Genomic DNA, 21609 nt, shown 5'->3' with positions numbered 1-21609 from the left:
AAAAAATCTACAGTTTTGCATTAATTGAACAATCATAACAGGTTGCATCATTTTTAAAAGGCAGAAAACCAACCACTTGAATTCTCTCTGTTCTCTCCATGTCAGATGTGTAATCGTTAAATTGGTGAATCTCTGTTTTGTAGGTGTTGATGTTCCTGGTCAAGACATAGATACAAGAATGATATCTGCATTTATGTCTCATATCTAATTCACCATTGTCTCTCTCTCTCTGTGCAGTCAACATAGCACATCAAATCCAAGTGTATGGAGCTGAAAATAAAATAAGAGCTCTTGGTGAATGTTCACTGTGGGACCAAGATCTCAAATCACTGAAGCCGTTGCCCAGTTCCAGTCCCACATAGGCTTTATTCCAGGTTGTTGTGTATCCAATGAGAATGAAGTTGACATCTCAATATAATTCATCCAAATCAAGACATAACAACTGCAGGTGGGGAGACAGGCCAGAACACTATCCTCTCGAATTTCTTTACACTTGAGGGTTTTCAGTTTCTTTTCCACAAGATGGTGGCGCATGGTACATATTTCTGTGTTAACAGACTTAGCACAACTGAGAGTGTGCAGTGACATACATTTATAAATATTCAGAGATGTTTTATTTCAGTTTCTTTATACAGTCTCTGATGGTAGGTGTTGATGAGCAAAGCAGGTCACAAATGTAAAATGGGGAGGAAACAGAAAAGAAGAAGAGGCCAAGGGGAGAATGAGGCCTGGGTCCACTGTCCTGGTAGAGATATCACAGAGAGGAAGAGCCGGGGAGCTTAGATGACATCACATCCTGTCTCTGTGCGTTCCACCAATCCACACCACTAACTGACCAGCTGGCGAAGCCTTCACACACTCATGGTCATGTTTGGAGAATACTGCAGAGAGAAACAGAGGAAATATTATCAATACATAATCATAATTATGGAAATATTATCAATGTATAATCATTTAGTGGGTTCTTATATTTGTCATATTTCACACATGTGGAATGTAACTTGAATGTAACTTTTTACTTGGAAATGTTTTTTTGCATATCCCAACTCCCTGAGTGCCCCTGAACAAGGCAGTTAACCCACTGTTCCTAGGTTGTCATTGTAAATAAGAATCTGTTCTTAACTGACTTGCCTAGTTAAATAAAGGTTCAATAAAAAAGTTTTTTAATTTTTTTTTATGTAGGGTTAACACATGACACATTTCTCACCTTCCAACGTTCTAACCGCTAGGCTAACTGCCGCCAAACGCACATCAATACCCCTATGAAGCCAAACGCACATAATGTATCGACTTCACTTCCACGGTTTGTAAAATTCAGACAACTGCTTGATGATTGCCCATTGGACCAGGTGTGAATGCTCTCGGGGACTAACCTGCCAAACCATTTTAAATCAAATGTTGATGGCCCATTAGCAGGTAGTTAAATATGCTCAGTTGAGGGTCGGTGAGAGGGTTGTGCCTACATGAGTAGTATGTATATTCTTTTACATATTAGTGTAGGTTAACAGCAAGGATAAACCGATTTCACAAGATGCCTTGCTCATATCGATATCAAAGGATAACGATATCATACCGAATGATCGATATTGGTGCCCGCCACCAGTGTGAACAAGTAGAGCACACACACACTGAAATTGTCCTACACATACCTGAGGTGGTTGGTGAAACATTGTGTTGGTATGTATTGGAGAATTTCAGTGTTTAGGCCGTTATTATTATCTATTATCAACACCATACACTAACAATATATAATTAGTAGTGATGTGTTCTGACTTTGAAAATATGAAATAATCCTTATTCATGTCACTGAGGGAGAGAGAGGAATGTAGAACATTTACATTCTGTCAGGATATGTTATTGTTAGACATCAGGGATCGTATGAGGAGGAGTGAAGAGATGAAGTGAGGAAGAACAGATATCACTAAAGTTCTGCCTAGCAATAAAGATGTCATGCTTAGAGGGAAGGAGGATACTTCCTAGGGAGTTTTTCCTAGCCACCGTGCTTCTACACTTGCATTGCTTGCTGTTTGGGGTTTTAGGCTGGGTTTCTGTACAGCACTTTGAGATATCAGCTGATGTAAGAAGGGCTATATAAATAAATTTGATTTGATTCACTGTTCAGGTGTCCGACCCTTTGGGGGAATAAACTTGGTTGGAGCTTTTATAGTAGTCCGTCAGTTGTTACCCTGTTATTTAGAACCTAACAGAAGGCTTTAGTGAAAGTGGGTAAACATGTTGAATCTTTAGGCCTACTGCTAGAAAATGTACCAATAGTCCTAATTTAATGTGTCTATGGTACTTTGAATAACCTCACAGTTAATCAGTCAGAGTTATACTGTACAAAACAGTCTTCTACGTACAGATATTCTACCAACAACATGTGTCAGTGAGGTTGTGGGTACGAACTCACGCTCTCGTTCTGAAAGGGGTTGAGGAAGTTGCCACCCATCTCTCCATCTTCTCTGGGGGTTCCCGGCTGGTTACTCAGACTCAGGTTACCAGGTGAGTTCTAATCAAGACCAACCATAAAACACAGAAATATCATCTATCAAATAGCTATACATACCATACTATACTATATAGGGCAGATGATCCATTAACGGTAGTACCAATATTTCAACCACATACAAATACAGGCTAATCACTACAATGTGTTGTGAAACTTCATTCTGTCTGAGAATTGATTGACAGATATGAGTGATGCTGGTGACTGATGGTTTGGGTTGGAGTCTTCTCTTACCTTGGGGAGGCTGTCCATGTCTCCAGACCCTGGGTGTTTGATAGAGAGAAGGTTAATTTTTTTTTAAGGACATTACTACTATACAGTCCAGCAAACATAAACTTGGTCTTCACAAGTGTAGTGTAGTGAGTTAAGAACAAGCTCAAAGTGTTCGTGCGTGTGTATGTTTGTAAGTGTTACCTAGCGACCCGTTCATGTGATGTGGCTCCATTCCTGCCATCCCTCCCATTGGACCGTCTGCACCTGGACCCATTGGGAACTGAGGAACAAACACAAGCACACACAGTTCAATACACACACAGAAACACGCATGCATGCCACACACACACACACACACACACAGAAACACGCATGCATGCCACACACACACACAGAAACACGCATGCATGCCACACACACACACAGATACACGCATGCATGCCACACACACACACAGATACACGCATGCATGCCACACACACACACAGATACACGCATGCATGCCACACACACACACACACACAGATACACGCATGCATGCCACACACACACACACAGAATCACGCATGCATGCCACACACACACACACACAGAAACACGCATGCATGCCACACACACACACAGATACACGCATGCATGCCACACACACACACACAGATACACGCATGCATGGCACACACACACACAGATACACGCATGCATGACACACACACACACAGATACACTCATGCATGCCACACACACACACACACAGATACACGCATGCATGCCACACACACACACAGAAACACGCATGCATGCCACACACACACACAGAAACATGCATGCATGCCACACACACACACACAGATACACGCATGCATGCCACACACACACACAGAAACACGCATGCATGCCACACACACACACAGATACACGCATGCATGCCACACACACACACACACACACACACACACACAGATACACGCATGCATGCCACGCACACACACACACACACAGAAACACGCATGCATGCCACACACACACACAGATACACGCATGCATGCCACACACACACACAGATACACGCATGCATGCCACACACACACACAGAAACACGCATGCATGCCACACACACACACAGATACACGCATGCATGCCACACACACACACACAGAAACACGCATGCATGCCACACACACACACAGATACACGCATGCATGCCACACACACACACAGATACACTCATGCATGCCACACACACACACAGAAACACGCATGCATGCCACACACACACACAGAAACACGCATGCATGCCACACACACACACACAGATACACGCATGCATGCCACACACACAGAAACACGCATGCATGCCACACACACACACACACACAGATACACGCATGCATGCCACACACACACACACACACAGAAACACGCATGCATGCCACACACACACACACAGATACACGCATGCATGCCACACACACACACAGATACACGCATGCATGCCACACACACACACACAGAAACACGCATGCATGCCACACACACACACACAGAAACACGCATGCATGCCACACACACACACAGAAACACGCATGCATGCCACACACACACACACACACACACAGAAACACGCATGCATGCCACACACACACACAGATACACGCATGCATGCCACACACACACACACAGAAACACGCATGCATGCCACACACACACACAGAAACACGCATGCATGCCACACACACACACAGAAACACGCATGCATGCCACACACACACACAGAAACACGCATGCATGCCACACACACACACAGAAACACGCATGCATGCCACACACACACACAGATAATAATGAATGAGTTGTCTTACATTTGGTCTGTTTCCACCAGGAGGGACTGTGTTGATCAGGGTGTACATGTTGTCACCAGAGTTAGTTGAGTCTGACAGGAAACAATGGGAAACAGACCCATTGGTGCAATAATAACCGCTCAAATAACATAAGAACCAATACATACAGTTTACTACACAAACACACATTAGTCAACTTCAGGTTAAGTAGTCACTAGAAAAGCTACCTTACTGAGGTGAAATGTACTTACTATGACTGTGATATGTGGTTGTCCCACCTTAAGATCAATGCACTAACTTTAAGTCAATTTGGATACGAGCATCTGCTAAATGACTCAAATGTAGAAACTTTAACATACTACTGGCCAAATTGGCAGCTGACTTCAGGTAAAGCATTACATCACACCTTAGGCCCGATATAAATAGCTAAATTGTTTCAGACCAAATGGCTTAAGTCCGTTTGTAACATTGTGAATGTACCCCTGTCCTTGTAACCCCACACACACATCCATTGTGCCTCACTCAGGTCTAGGCCTAGGGACACCAGGTACCATAAGCCTACGCATGGCAAAGATTCAATTACAAGAAGACCCAATGATGCCGTAGGTTAGTAAATATGACTTAGCTCTGTCTAAATCGTAGATATCAACAGGACATCAATTTCGTTCCCCTTACACTGTCCTCCCGGGTCAGCAACTCACAAGACTCAAACACCCACACCCACACACACTACCTGCTGGGCTGGGCATTATTGGAGTACCAGGTGGCCCCCCCCCTCCTGGTGGACCCTAAAATGAGAGTTGATAATGGGGAGAAGAATGCCTCAGATACATCAAAGCTACAACACACCAACAATACAATGCTCTTAATAGCTGTTAACACAATACTCCCTATACTGCCCTGTAACTAACAGGCAAATACAGAGAACCAACTTCTAGTCACATACCACATAACTCCCTGGAGACGCAGAGGAGTATGGGATCTATAGACAGAGAGGGGGTGGGGAGGAGAGAGAGAAGAACATTTTTCTTTATTTAAACCCTCTCTGTGATAAATGTATGACCATTTATTGTAATTGTGGTTTATTTAAGTATCTGTCATGGTGGTGTGTTACAGTGTTTTTCTGTACTCACCGAGTTGGCATTTGGAGGATTTGGCCAAGGTCTACCCCCACCAGGGCCCCTAGAATACACACCCACACACACACACACTTTAGTTTTTTAACCATGAACCATAAGCCATGGCAAAAATGTTTAGAATGACAGAAAAATAGCTGTAAAACTGCAACATTTTCTCTCAGCCTCATGGCAAAATGTGTAGAATAACAGGATATCAGCTATAAAACTGCGTATTTCTCTCTCCGCCCCATGGCAAAATGTGTAGAATAACAGGATATCAGCTATAAAACGTATTTCTCTCTCCGCCCCATGGCAAAATGTGTAGAATAACAGGATATCAGCTATAAAACGTATTTCTCTCTCCGCCCCATGGCAAAATGTGTAGAATAACAGGATATCAGCTATAAAACGTATTTCTCTCTCCGCCCCATGGCAAAATGTGTAGAATAACAGGATATCAGCTATAAAAATGCGTATTTCTCTCTCCGCCCCATGGCAAAATGTGTAGAATAACAGGATATCAGCTATAAAACGTATTTCTCTCTCCGCCCCATGGCAAAATGTGTAGAATAACAGGATATCAGCTATAAAACTGCGTATTTCTCTCTCCGCCCCATGGCAAAATGTGTAGAATAACAGGATATCAGCTATAAAACGTATTTCTCTCTCCGCCCCATGGCAAAATGTGTAGAATAACAGGATATCAGCTATAAAACGTATTTCTCTCTCCGCCCCATGGCAAAATGTGTAGAATAACAGGATATCAGCTATAAAACGTATTTCTCTCTCCGCCCCATGGCAAAATGTGTAGAATAACAGGATATCAGCTATAAAACGTATTTCTCTCTCCGCCCCATGGCAAAATGTGTAGAATAACAGGATATCAGCTATAAAACTGCGTATTTCTCTCTCCGCCCCATGGCAAAATGTGTAGAATAACAGGATATCAGCTATAAAACTGCGTATTTCTCTCTCCGCCCCATGGCAAAATGTGTAGAATAACAGGATATCAGCTATAAAACGTATTTCTCTCTCCGCCCCATGGCAAAATGTGTAGAATAACAGGATATCAGCTATAAAACTGCGTATTTCTCTCTCCGCCCCATGGCAAAATGTGTAGAATAACAGGATATCAGCTATAAAACGTATTTCTCTCTCCGCCCCATGGCAAAATGTGTAGAATAACAGGATATCAGCTATAAAACGTATTTCTCTCTCCGCCCCATGGCAAAATGTGTAGAATAACAGGATATCAGCTATAAAACGTATTTCTCTCTCCGCCCCATGGCAAAATGTGTAGAATAACAGGATATCAGCTATAAAACGTATTTCTCTCTCCGCCCCATGGCAAAATGTGTAGAATAACAGGATATCAGCTATAAAACGTATTTCTCTCTCCGCCCCATGGCAAAATGTGTAGAATAACAGGATATCAGCTATAAAACGTATTTCTCTCTCTGCCCCATGGCAAAATGTGTAGAATAACAGGATATCAGCTATAAAACGTATTTCTCTCTCCGCCCCATGGCAAAATGTGTAGAATAACAGGATATCAGCTATAAAACGTATTTCTCTCTCCGCCCCATGGCAAAATGTGTAGAATAACAGGATATCAGCTATAAAACGTATTTCTCTCTCCGCCCCATGGCAAAATGTGTAGAATAACAGGATATCAGCTATAAAACGTATTTCTCTCTCCGCCCCATGGCAAAATGTGTAGAATAACAGGATATCAGCTATAAAACGTATTTCTCTCTCCGCCCCATGGCAATACAGTGCCTTCAGAAAGTATTCACACACTTTGACTTTTTCCACATTTTATTGAGTTACAGCCTGAGATTTTGTGTCACTGGCCAACACACAATACCCCATAATGTCAAAGTGGAATTCTGTTTTTTGAAAAATGAAAAGCTGAGAAGTCTTGAGCCAGTAAGTAGTCAACCCCTTCGTTATGGCAAGTATATAAGTATATAATAATAAGATGCATGGACTCACTCTGTGTGCAATAATAGTGTTTAAAATATTTTTTTAATGACTACCTCATATCTGTACCCCACACATACAATTATCTGTAAGGTCCCTTCGTCGAGCAGTGAATTTCACACACATATTCAACCACAAAGACCAGGGAGGTTTTCCATGCCTCGCAAAGAAGGGTAAAGTGTAGAAAAGTGTAAAAAAAAGCAGCAGACATTGAATATCCCTTTGATCATGGTGAAGTTAATAATTACACTTTGATGGTGTATCAATACACCCAGCCACTATACAGATACAGGAGTCCTTCCTAACTCAGTTACCAGAGAGGAAGGAAACCGCTCAGGGATTTCACCATGAGACCAATGGTGACTTTAAAACAGGTACAGTGTTTATTAATGGCCGTGATCGGAGAAAACTGAGGATGGATCAACAACATTATAGTTACTCCACAATACTAACCTAAATGACAGAGTGAAAAGAAGTAAGCCTGTACAGAATACAAATATTCAAAAACATGCATCCTGTTTGGAATAACGCACTAAAGTAAAACTCGCCAAACAATTGCGGAAGAAATTAACTTTATGTCCTGAATACAAAGCCTTATGTTTGGGGCAAATCCAACACATCACTGAGTACCACTTCATATTTTCAAACATGGTGGTGGATGTTATGTCATGTTATGGGTATGCTCGTCATCGGCAAAGACTAGGGAGCTTTTTAGGATAAAAAGAAACGAAATAGAGCTAAGCACAGGAAAAATCCTAAATGAAAACCTGGTTCAGTCTGCTTTCTAACAGACACTGGGAGGCAAATGAACCTTTCAGCAGGACAATAACCTAAAACACAAGGCCAAATAAAGTGAGTGTACAAAACATTAAGAACACCTGCTCTTTCCATGACATAGACTGACCAGGTGAATCCAGGTGAAAGCTATGATCCCTTATTGATGTCACTTGTTAAATCCACTTTAATCAGTGTAGATGAAGAGACAGGTTAAAGAAGTATTTTAAAGCGTTGAGGCAATTGAGACATGGATTGTGCATGCGTGCCATTCAGAGGGTAAATGGGCAAGACAAAAGATTGAAGGGCCTTTGAATGGAAAGGAAAGGAAAGGGGGATACCTAGTCAGTTGTTCAACTGAATGCATTCAACTGAAATGTGTCTCCGCTTTTAACCCAACCCCTCTGAATGGGGTATGGTAAAAAGTGTCAGGCGCACCGATTTGTTTCAAGAACTGTAACGCTACTGGGTTTTTCACGCTCAACAGTTTCCTGTGTGTATCAATAATGGTCCACCACCCAAAGGATATTCAGTCAACTTGACTCAACTGTGGGAAGCATTGGAGTGATTATGGGCTCCACATGGACACAATATTAGGAAGGTGTTCTTAATGTTTTGTACACTCAGTGTATACACAAGTTGCTTACCAAGATGACATTGAATGTTCATAAGTGGCCTAGTTACAGTTTTTTCAACAACCAACTTGACAGAGCTTGAAGAATTTTTAAATAATAATTTAAAAAATATTGTATAATCCAGGTGTTCCAAGCTCTTAGAGACTTACCCAGAAAGACTCACAGCTGTAATCATTGCCGAAGGTGATTCTAACATGAATTGACTCAGGGGTGTAAATACTTAGGTAAATTAGATATTTCTGTATTTAATTTTCAATACATTTGCAAACATTTCTAAAAACATGTTTTCACTTTGTCATTATGGGGTATTGTGTATAGATGGGTGAGAGATATTTTGAATTCAGGCTGTAACACAACAAAATGTGGAATAAGTCAAGGGGTATGAACACTTTCTGAAGGCACTGTATGTGTAGTATTGCAGGAACATTGTCTCTCAGCCTCATGGTAAAAGGTGTTGAATAGCATGAGATTAGCTATAATACTCGCAAAACTGCAGTACGCCACTGCTATGTGTGTGTGTGTGTTTATGTTTGAAGTGTGTGTATGTACTGTATGTTTGCACTGTATTTGAACCCAGGTCTGGTGCATGCGTGTGTGTGTTGATGACAGAGTGCTCACATGTTCATGCCAGGCATCCCAGGGCCAACCAGTGCATTGAGAGGTGGTCTCATCCCTCCACCGTAGTTCTGGAAGAGAGAATCCCAAGGCCAAATGACCATAATGTAATGTACACATACATCAAACAGGTTTCCACAGGTGGAGAGTAGAAATACTACCATAGTATACTACCACACATGTACATATAAACACATATATACAAATATATTCACCCACCTACAAACAAGCTCAAATGTGACAAGGAGTTTAAAGTTATGCTTACTGTACCTGGAGATTTCATTCAATCGATCACATACCTGTGGCCCAAGAGAGACCATCCCTCTGGGGGGAGTCATTCGCTGCATGGGCCCCCCCATATTTGGATGCCCTGAAAAAATAGAGAGCTATCAGCCCTCAGCCTGTGTGTGTATGTAAGAGTCTGTGGTGTGTATGTGTGAGAGACCCACCTTGTTGTCTCGTGGGGTCCATTCCGCTGGGTAGCATAGGCTGGTTACCAGGGACCCCCATTGCCTGTGCCAAAATCATCATCATCATCATGATCATCACAGAATATCACACATCATCACTAACATATACTAAATATGAGGAGCTATACACACAATCATGCCAAAACCCAGTCAAGACAAGATAATGTGGTCAAGTAAGGTATAAAGAGAAGCAGATATAAGTGAAATAAAAAGGAGGACAGGTCAGGATATAAAGAAGTCTTATAGACAGATGTACAATGGAACATTAGAATACATTTCCTATTGCAACCTGAGGAGGGCGTTAGTGATCTTACCTGATTGGGTATTCTGAGAGGAGGCCTGGGCCCACCAGGGTAACGAGGCGACATGAACGACTGTGAAGGTACACACACACACACACACACACACACACACACACACACACACACACACACACACACACACACACACACACACACACACACACACACACACAAAGGGGAGAGTTGGGATAGAGGAAGGTAGAGTTAGGGAGATAGAGATAGACCGTTGGAAAAATCTAAAGTATATGATGATGAATACTAGCGATGTTAGTATGACAGTCAGTCATCATGACCAGGCACCTGCACAGATAGGACCCTAGGCGTGCTGGTGCACCTGTCCTTTGCCCGCCTATGAAAAAAGTGCCCTTTTGTACTGATTACTTTTTATTTTATTATTCGTCTCTTTCTCTATTGTAACTTTAGATATAACAACTTGTCCATCAATCTAGAACATTTCTCATAATGTTCTAATGAATCTTTAAAAAATACCCTCCTCCGCCCGATCTGCCCCCGCAAGTGCGGCGGTGCCCATAAGCTGCTGCACTCATCCTGCATGCACAAGCCACCTACTGGCGGTTACTTTGCTGTTGCTAGCATGTGTTATCTGACAGTCAGGGACAGGGAAGGGGGCATCTGCAGTTTGACTGTTTGTAAGCAGCAGAACAAATTCAAATCAAGTAAACACTAGTTTACTTATTTTAACAGATTAGCCTTGCTAACTAGCTAATTCATAACCTACATTCTAAATAATCAGCTGATATAGCCCACCCTGGTAGTGGTTCTAGCAAAGACAGGCAACGTTTAACTAACTCCCTTTCATCTCTGTCCAAAGCTCTGTGCACGGCCCTGGTCACTTCCACAACTTCCATGACTAACTACGTGTATATGTTTGAAACTATCAGGGTTTCTTGTAGGACTAAAATGTGTGTGAAATATCATTTTGCTATTGTGTGTGCCTGCTATCCAATGTCCACACCACACACAATAAACGGTCACATAAATGTTGGGTTCAATTCAAACTAACCCAAATCCAGCCAATGATGTGAGGTACAGGGAGCAGTACCATAACACACCTCTAGGGAGCAGTACCATTACACACCCCTAGGGAGCAGTACCATAACACACCCCTAGGGAGCAGTACCATAACACACCTCTAGGGAGCAGTACCATAACACACCCCTAGGGAGCAGTACCATAACACACCCCTAGGGAGCAGTACCATAACACACCCCTAGGGAGCAGTACCATAACACACCCCTAGGGAGCAGTACCATAACACACCCCTAGGGAGCAGTATCATAACACACCCCTAGGGAGCAGTACCATTACACACCCCTAGGGAGCAGTACCATAACACACCCCTAGGGAGCAGTACCATAACACACCCATAGGGAGCAGTACCATTACACACCCCTAGGGAGCAGTACCATTACACACCACTAGGGAGCAGTACCATAACGCACCCCTAGGGAGCAGTACCATAACACACCCATAGGGAACAGTATCATTACACACCCCTAGGGAGCAGTACCATACCACACCCCTAGGGAGCAGTACCATAACCCCCCACTAGGGAGCAGTACCATAACACACCCCTAGGGAGCAGTACCATAACACACCCCTAGGGAGCAGTACCATAACACACCCCTAGGGAGCAGTACCATAACACACCCCTAGGGAGCAGTACCATAACACACCCCTAGGGAGCAGTACCATTACACACCTCTAGGGAGCAGTACCATACCACACCCCTAGGGAGCAGTACCATTACACACCTCTAGGGAGCAGTACCATTACACACCTCTAGGGAGCAGTACCATAACACACCTCTAGGGAGCAGTACCATTACACACCTCTAAGGAGTAATGTTGATCTATCCATTAGTTGACATCTAGGATTTGGATCCAAATGAAACGGTCATTGACTAATTACAAAACAGAGATGATCATGCACTATCATGTTTCAAAAGCAAATGGTCTCATGTTTAACACTTTTATTTCAGCCCTTAAAAATATAAAATGACCTAGACATTTGCGTGTCATCAGAGCACAAACAAATATGAACAAATAAGATAGTGAAAGTCCTTGGCTGCTATGATAGCCAGTTAACGTTAGCTAGGTAATGTTGGCCAACGTAACACTAACATTAGCTACGCGATTGACCAGTTCATGCATCACAATATAAAACACTTTCTTAGACTAAACATAGCTGGCTACAGTAGCTAACGTTAGTTACTTTACATTTAAAACTACCAAACTTTGGGAAACTAGTTATGAACCGCATAGTCAATGGTTGACCCCAAACAGGACAAACACTGCTTTTAGCTACGTTACATTTCCTCAGCTAAGAACAATCAAGACCACAACACCAACCATAGCCGAGAAAACAAATTGCTTTGTTAAGAACAGTAAGCTAATTATGAACCGCATATAGTCAATGGTTGAACCCCAAATACACATGTAAACAGAGCCTCAGTTCAATTGTGCACTGCAAGTGTGCAAATGCTAGAATCAGACAATTTACCAGACTTGACAGTAAACAAGTAAAAAGTAGTCAGGTGCACCCAGGTAAAACATCATCAGAAACATTGAGGCGATACAATTCATCTCGCCCGGGTGCCCCTGTAGGTGTGTTTTGCACCTGCTGAAAGTTGATTGCATTGGAACCGGACTGCCTCCCGGGCATGAGCCAGGTGCCCAGCTCTGTCCGACGTCTTCATCGGCTCAAAACAAAACTGATGTTATTAAGCATTTGTAGTAATGAGTAGGATTCTGTGTTTTCACATGCAAAAGTGATTGATTTTGATAAAAACTCTTTATCTGCCTTAGCCCGGTGTACAAAGGGCCAGATTAATCAAAACCCCTCTCTGCTGTCCCCACAGTGACTGTATGTACATACCTCAACCGGAAGCCATGGATTACAGGCAACATCTGCACTAAGCTAAAGGGTAGAGCTGCCGCTTTCAAGGAGCGGGACTCTAACCCGGAAGCTTATAAGAAATCCCGCAATGCCCTCCGACGAACCATCAAACAGGCAAAGCGTCAATACAGGACTAAGATCGAATCGTAGTACACCGGCTCTGATGCTGGTCGGATGTGGCAGGACTTGCAAACTATTACAGACTACAAAGGGAAGCACAGCCGAGAGCTGCCCAGCGACACGAGCCTACCAGACGAGCTAAAGTACTTCTATGCTCACTTCGAGGCAACACTGAAACATGCATGAGAGCATCAGCTGTTCCGGATGACTGTGTGATCACGCTCTCCGCAGCCGATGTGAGTAAGACCTTTAAATAGGTCAACATTCACAAGGCCGCTGGGCCAGGCGGATTACCAGGACGTGTACTCTGAGCATTTGCTGACCAACTAGCGAGTGTCTTCACTGACATTTTCAACTTCTCCCTGTCTGAGTCTGTAATACCAACATGTTTCAAGTAGTCCACTATAGTCCCTGTGCCCAAGAACACAAAGGTAACTTGCCTAAATGACTACCAACCTGTAGCACTCACATCTGTAGCCATGAAGTGATTTGAAAGGCTGGTCATGGCTCACAACACCATTATCCCAGAAACCCTAGACCCAACAGATCCACAGATGATGCAATCTCTATTGGACTCCACACTGCCCTTCCACACCTGAACAAATGGAACACCTATGTGAGAATGCTATTCATTGACTACAGCTCAGCGTTCAACACCATAGTGCCCTCAAAGCTCATCACTAAGCTAAAGACCCTGGGACTAAACACCTCTCTCTGCAACTGGATCCCGGACTTCCTGATGGGCCACCCCCAGGTGGTAAGGGTAGGTAACAACACATCCGCCACACTGATCCTCAACATGGGAGCCCCTCAGGGGTGGGTGCTCAGTCCCCTCCTGTACTCCCTGTTCACTCATGACTGCATGGCCAGGCACGACTACAACACCATCATTAAGTTTGCTGATGACACAACAGTGGTAGGCCTGATCACCGACGAGACAGCCTATGGAGAGGAGGTCAGAGACCTGACTGTGTGGTGCAAGGACAACAAACTCTCCCTCAACGTGATCAAGACCAAGGAGATGAGTGTGGACTACAGGAAAAGGAGGACTGAGCATGCCCCCATTCTCATCGCTGGGGCTGTAGTGGAGCAGGTTGAAAGCTTCAAGTTCCTTGGCGTCCACATCACCAACAAACTAATACTGACCAAGCACACCAAGACAGTCGTGAAGAGAGCACAACAAAACCAATTCCCCATCAGGAGACTGAAAAGATTTGGCATAGGTCCTCAGATCCTCAAAAGGTTTTACAGCTGCACCATCGAGAGCATCTTGACTGGTTGCATCACTGCCTGGTATGGCAACTGCTCGGCCTCTGACCGCAAGGCACTACAGAGGGTTGTGCGTATGGCCCAGTACATCACCGGGGCAAAGCTTCCTGCCATCCAGGACCTCTATATCAGGAGGCGTCAGACGAAGGCCCTGTCAAAGACTCCAGCCACCCTAACGCTTCCAGACTGTCCATTTAAATGGTCTGTCAAAGTCAATGTTTTAAGAACAGCGTTCCACGGGTAATGGTTAGAGATGTACCGCCTGTGGATCTGAAGATTGTGGGTTCACCTCCCGGAGGATACATTTGGACCATTATTTAGTTTATAGTTATGACAGCCCCTTCCCGACACACACACACTTATTTTCATTTATTAGGTGGCTCTTAAAAGAGCCTTTGGGTTTGTGGAGTGGCAGGCAAGTGGCAGTGAGTGTGGTGGTGTGTACAACTGCGTGAATCTTGCTAGGACGGAGGAGAGACCAGCTCTCAGACTCTAAAGGAAGAGGTTGTTGCCCTCATCCGTGAGATGCACGCCATCCCTACGGTATTGCCCAGGGATACAGTGCTTAATGGCAGAGTGGTGGATTGTGGGCATGAGCCTATAAGCAAGAAATTAAAACACCTGCTGGTTGACAGAGCATCGGGCCATCTCTATGCGCTTGTTGATCTCCTCCCACTGGAACATCCAACTCCTCCGCTGCGCAATGTCAGAGTAGACCACTGTTGTCCCAGGGAACATTCGGGTGACTACCTCCAAATCCGGTCGCATCTGACACACCAGGGCTGTCCCCTTTGTGTGTCCCAAGTCGTTTCCACCTGATGACTATGATGTCAGGGGGAGCAGCAGCACCTCTGCTGGCGCAGAACATGGAGCAGTTTGCCCCACTTCATTCCTCACTCTCCGAGTCACCTAATCAATTGAAAGGTTGTGATGATTACCACCCTCCCTGGCAAGCTTCTCCAACCAGTGGATTCACGAATGCCCAACAAGCCACACAGTCTTCATGCCGACATCCATGTTGATGAATGAGTAAATGCCTGGAAGCCCAGGAAAAAAGGGTACGAAATGTAGTAGTTGTATACATGTGGAATGAATAGTACTGCATTCCAATTGAAAATGATCATATGCAGATTCCTTTCTTGTTCCCGTTTCAAGAACAATAAACAATTTTATGTATGTTTCACATTTTTCTAGACAACATTCCTATTGAAGCACCAAGTCCAATCTGTTCTACCTGTTGTATTTCTATGAGCATGAACGCAAGGCGTTATCTCTACTCTGAGAGGATCTCCTGTCAGACTTTCACTCTCTCCCTTTTTATCTCTGTGACAGGCTAATTTACTTTTATTGCTGTGTTATGTTGTATTATAATTTAGTAAAATCACCTTCCGGTGTAAAAATCCTGGAAATTAGAAAGAAAAAACTGTTTTAAGAGAGAAGTATTGGCATTGGTCTGAGCACCACCATGTCTACTTCACGTTTTCCAGCACATAGCTACTATAGAGCTATGTTGGTCTGTCTATTGTACTTCAAACAAGGTGTAGGCAGGTTTCTTAGGATTGTGAACACACACACACACACACACACACAGATTTTGTATTGTAGATATGTGGTAATAGAGTAGTGACCTGAGGAAACACACTTAATGTGTTGTGAAAAGTGTTATGAAATGTAATCTAATGTAATTTATTTTAAATACATTATTTTAAATAGTATATAACTGCTTTAATGTTACTGGGCCCCAGGCAGCAGCTAATGGGGATCCTTAATAAATAAAAATCCTTAATAAATACAAACCTTCTCAAACAATGTAATTCATACTCTTAGATAAGGTTCTCCCACAATTTTGTGTGTACATCTTTTTATTTAACCTTTATTTAACCAGGTAGGCTAGTTGAGAACAAGTTCTCATTATCAACTGTGACCTGGCCAAGATAAAGCAAAGCAGTTCAACACATACAACAACACAGAGTTATACATGGAATAAACAAACATACATTCGATAATACAGTAGAAAAAGTCTATACACAGTGTGTGCAAATAAGGTAAGATAAGGGAGGTAAGGCAATAAATAGGCCATAGTAGCGAAGTAATTACAATATAGCAATTAAACACTGGAGTGATAGATGTGCAGAAGATGAATGTGGAAGTAGAGATACTGGGGTTCAAAGGAGCAAAATAAATACAGTATGGGGATGAGGTAGTTGGATGGGCTATTTACAGTTGGGCTATGTACAGATGGGCTATGTACAGATGGGCTATGTACAGGTGCAGTGATCTGTGAGCTGCTCTGACAGCTGTGCTTAAAGTTAATGAGGGAGATATGAGTCTCCAGCTTCAGTGATTTTTGCAGTTCGTTCCAGTCATTGGCAGCAGAGAAATGGAAGGAAAGGCGGCCAAAGGATGAATTGGCTTTGGGGGTGACCAGTGAAATATACCTGCTGGAGCACGTGCTACGGGTGGGTGTTGCTATGGTAACCTGTGAGCTGAGATAAGGCGTGGCTTTACCTAGCAAAGACTTGTAGATGTCCTGTAGCCAGTGGTTTTGGCGACGAGTATGAAGCGATGGCCAGCCAATGAGAGTGTACATGTCACAGTGGTGGGGAGTATATGGGGCTTTGGTGACAAAACGGACGGCACTGTGATAGACTGCATCCAATTTGGTGAGTAGAGTGTTGGAGGCTATTTTGTAAATTACATCGCCAAAGTCGAGTATCGGTAGGATAGTCAGTTTTACGAGGGTATGTTTGGCAACATGAGTGAAGGATGCTTTTTTGTGAAATAGGAAGCCGATTCTAGATTTAATTTTGGATTGGAGATGCTTAATGTGAGTTTGGAAGGAGAGTTTACAGTCTAACCAGACACTTAGAACATGTGGACAACTACAAATACCTAAGTCAGAACAGTGATGCTGTACGGGCAGGCAGGTGCAGGCAGCGATCGGTTGAAGAGCATGCATTTACTCTTACTTGCATTTAAGAGCAGTTGGAGGTCACGGAAGGAGAGTTGTAAGGCATTGAAGCTCGTCTGGAGGATAGTTAACACAGCAAAGAAGGGCCAGAAGTATACAGAATGGTGTCGTCTGCATAGCGGTTAATCAGAGAATCACCAGCTGCAAGAGCGGCATCATTGATGTATACAGAGAAGAGAGTCGGCCCGAGAATTGAACCCTGTGGCACCCCAATAGAGACTGCCGGACAAAGGTCCGGACAACAAGCCCTCCGATTTGACACACTGAACTCTATCAGAAAAGTTGTTGGTGAACCAGGCGAGGCAGTAATTTGAGAAACCAAGGCTGTTGAGTCTGCCGATAAGAATGTGGTGATTGACAGAGTAAAAAGCCTTGGCCAGGTCGATGAATACGACTGCACAGTATGGTCTCTTATCGATGGCGTTTATGATATCATTTAGGACCTTGAGCGTGGCTGAGGTGCACCCATGACCAGCTCTGAAACCAGATTGCATAGCGGGGAAGGTACAGTGGGATTCGAAATGGTCGGTAATCTGTTAACTTAGCTTTCGAAGACTTTAGAAAGGCAGGGTAGGATAGATATAGGTCTGTAGCAGTTTGGGTCTAGAGTGTCTCACCATTTGAAGAGGGGGATAACCGCGGCAGCTTTCCAATCTTTGGGAATCTCAGACTATATGAAAGAGAGGTTGAACAGGCTAGTAATAGGGGTGGCAACAATTTCGGCAGGTCATTTTAGAAAGAGAGGGTCCAGATTGTCTGGCTGATTTGTAGGGGTCCAGATTTTGCAGCTCTTTCAGAACATTAGCTATCTGGATTTGGGTGAAGGAGAAATGGGGAGGCTTGGGCGAGTTGCTGTGGGGGGTGCAGGGCTGTTGACCGGGGTAGGGGTAGCCAGATGGAAAGCATGGCCAGCCATAGAAAAATGCTTATTGATATTCTCAATTATCGTGGATTTATCGGTGGTGACATTGTTTTCTAGCCTCAGTGCAGTGGGCAGCTGGGAGGAAGTGCTCTTATTCTCCAAGGACTTTACAGTGTCCCAACACTTTTTTGAGTTTGTGCAACAGGATGCAAATTCCTATTTGAAAAAACTAGCCTTAGCTTTCCTATCTGCCTGTGTATATTGGTTCCTAACTTCCCTGAAAAGATGCATATTACGGGGGCTATTCGATGCTAATGCAGTATGCCACAGGATGTTTTTGTGCTGGTTAATTAAGGACAGTCATGTCTGGAGTGAAACAAGGGCTATATCTGTTCCTGGTTCTACATTTTTTGAATGGGGCATGCTTATTTAAGATGGTGAGGAAAGCACTTTTTAAGAATTACCAGGCATCCTCTACTGACGGGATGAGGTCAATATCCTTCCAGGATACCTGGGCCAGGTCGATTAGAAAGGCCTGCTCGCTGAAGTGTTTTAGGGAGCGCTTGACAGTGATGAGGGATGGTCGCTTGACCGCAGACCCATTACGGATGGGCATTAATCTTAGATTGTAGGATGGCCAGGGTGTTAAGAATGTCCCAGTTTAGGTCACCTAGCAGCACGAGCTCTGAAGATAGATGGGGGGCAATCAATTCACATATGGTGTCCAGGGCACAGCTGGGGGCAGAGGGTGGTCTATAGCAAGCGGCAACGGTGAGAGACTTGTTTCTGGAAAGGTGGATTTTTAAAAGTAGAAGCTCGAATTGTTTGGGTACAGACCTGGAATGTAAGACAGAACTCTGCAGGCTCTCTCTGCAGTAGATTGCAACTCCTCCCCCTTTGGCAGTTCTATCTTGTTGGAAAATGTTATAGTTAGGGATGGAAATTTCAGGGGTTTTGGTGGTCTTCCTAAACCAGGATTCAGACATGGCTATGACATCCAAGTTGGCAGAGTGTGCTAAAGCAGTGAATAAAACAAACTTAGGGAGGAGGCTTCTAATGTTAACATGCATGAAACCAAGGCTTTACGGTTACAGAAGTCAACAAATGAGAGCACCTTGTGAATAGGGGTGGAGCAAAGGCACTGCAGGGCCTGGATTAACCTCTACATCACCAGAGGAACAGAGAAGGAGTAGGATAAGGGTACGGCTAAAGGCTATAAGAACTGGTCGTCTAGTAGGTTCGGAACAGAGCGTAAAAGGAGCAGGTTTCTGGGTGCGATATAATAGATTCAAGGCATAATGTACAGACAAAGGTATGGTAGGATGTGATTTATATACTGAATTATTACAGTGGAGGTCAACCTAGGCATTGAGTGATGATGAGAGAGATATTGTCTCTAGAAACATAATTTAAACCAGGTGATGTCACCGCATGTGTGGGAGGTGGAACTAACAGGTTAACTAAGGCATATTGAGCAGGGCTAGAGGCTTTACAGTGAAATAAGACAATAATCACTAACCAGAACAGCAATGGACAAGGCATATTGACATTAGGGCGAGACATGCCTAGCCAAGTGATCATAGGGGTCCAGTGTGTAGTTATGCTGGCTGGAGACAAGGCGATTCAAACAGCTAACTAGCGGGCCGGGGCTAGCAAGTTAGCAGAAAGGCCTTAGAGGGACGTCGGCACAGAAGAAGTCTGTAGCCTCCTCGTGCAGAGCCTCCTCGTGCGGTTACGTTGGCAGACCAGTCGTGATGGATTAGTAAGGTTTTATGTAGTAAAGGGGTCCAGTCCAATTGGCAAAATAGGTATAGTGGCCCAAGGAATTGGTTTATGGATCTCTTCAGCTAACAGTCCAATATGCTCTAGACAGCTAGCGGGCCGCGACTAGCAGGCTAGCAGATGGGCATTCAGGGGACGTCTCGATGGAGGGCTCAATAATGTGATTTGTACTGCACACAAGGTAAAATTTGGATTTTTACATTTTTACATTTTACACAACACACCTTCTCAAACAGCCTAATAAATACTCTTCAGGGGGATAATGGACTTTACAGTGTCTTGATATTAAAATAATGTATATATATATATATATATATATCAATAGGCTGTGTATATTTTTAGATATAGACCGATAGAGCCCCACAGTGGAGGTGTCATAATACCCAGAAAACCTAGTGGTCAAACAGGGAAATGGTTCGAATCGTTTCTCCACCATTCATTTTTCCCATAGGTAATTTGAGAAACACTTCAAATATGGGCTGTGTTTCATGTAGGCTTACCCTGGCATGACGTTCTGATAACCATATAAATCTCTCTCGAACAAGGTAACTAATATATTTGGCTCTATTTATTCACAGATTCAAAAAAGCTAATCAGCGTCAAAGTAGATATCATGCAAGACTACAAATCCCTGCAAGCTCCTACACATCATCTCTAGCTAGCGGACACATTTGCTAACAGGTATTGTGTCAATTTTGTCCATTTAAAGAAATGTTGCAAATGTATTCATTGCAAAATGTAACTAACATTAGATAGTTAATCCAGATATTCTTCACTTTGCCCTGATTCGGCAGTCTCGTCCAGATCATGGCATTTGTAGTTCTTTATGATAGCCACATTAGCAGCTAATTAGTGTTCTATTGTTGTGGGGTAAATACAGGCAAATATATTGATAAAATTCACCTTGTCCTAGAGAGATTTACATGGTTCTCAAAACGTCACGCAGGGTGGTGGAAAAACAATTGTAGCGTCACCATCTTTACTGCAAAAATCAATACAAATACAAACAGAACTTTAAGCTACATATTCATTTGAAAGAGGTCATGAATTGTCCATTGATATGCACATCAATTGATAAAAGAGGACCATGTTTGCAAAACAAGTGGGCTAGAGTTTGTCAAAATTACACAGATTAGCTAATGGTTACAGAAATCAGGAATGCAGACAGATTCTATAGACCTCTCTAACTATATGAGTAAGTGTCCAACGCACCACCACATGTTATGTTGCAC

The 21609-nt window shown here is 43.4% G+C and overlaps 1 protein-coding gene across 1 annotated transcript in view; it reads right to left on the bottom strand.

Moving 5' to 3' along the window:
- Positions 1 to 346: 346 nt before the first annotated feature.
- Positions 347 to 21609, bottom strand: part of LOC109896022 (single-stranded DNA-binding protein 2) — a 121818-nt gene continuing 100555 nt past the window's right edge. The window contains exons 6-17 of the mRNA XM_020490211.2: positions 10467 to 10526; positions 10132 to 10195; positions 9982 to 10052; positions 9686 to 9753; positions 5691 to 5739; positions 5504 to 5539; positions 5291 to 5345; positions 4579 to 4649; positions 2921 to 2999; positions 2741 to 2769; positions 2411 to 2509; positions 347 to 881 (exon numbers count right to left, since the gene is read on the bottom strand). Of these exons, the coding sequence (XP_020345800.1) occupies positions 852 to 881; positions 2411 to 2509; positions 2741 to 2769; positions 2921 to 2999; positions 4579 to 4649; positions 5291 to 5345; positions 5504 to 5539; positions 5691 to 5739; positions 9686 to 9753; positions 9982 to 10052; positions 10132 to 10195; positions 10467 to 10526 (711 nt within the window). The 3' untranslated portion in view covers positions 347 to 851. The remainder of the gene's footprint in view (positions 882 to 2410; positions 2510 to 2740; positions 2770 to 2920; positions 3000 to 4578; positions 4650 to 5290; positions 5346 to 5503; positions 5540 to 5690; positions 5740 to 9685; positions 9754 to 9981; positions 10053 to 10131; positions 10196 to 10466; positions 10527 to 21609) is intronic.

The sequence above is a fragment of the Oncorhynchus kisutch genome, linkage group LG8 (assembly GCF_002021735.2).
Source record: "Oncorhynchus kisutch isolate 150728-3 linkage group LG8, Okis_V2, whole genome shotgun sequence".
NCBI classification, from domain to species: Eukaryota; Metazoa; Chordata; class Actinopteri; order Salmoniformes; family Salmonidae; genus Oncorhynchus; species Oncorhynchus kisutch.
Note: the sequence above shows the minus strand (reverse complement) of the source record. Positions and strands in the feature narration are given on the sequence as shown.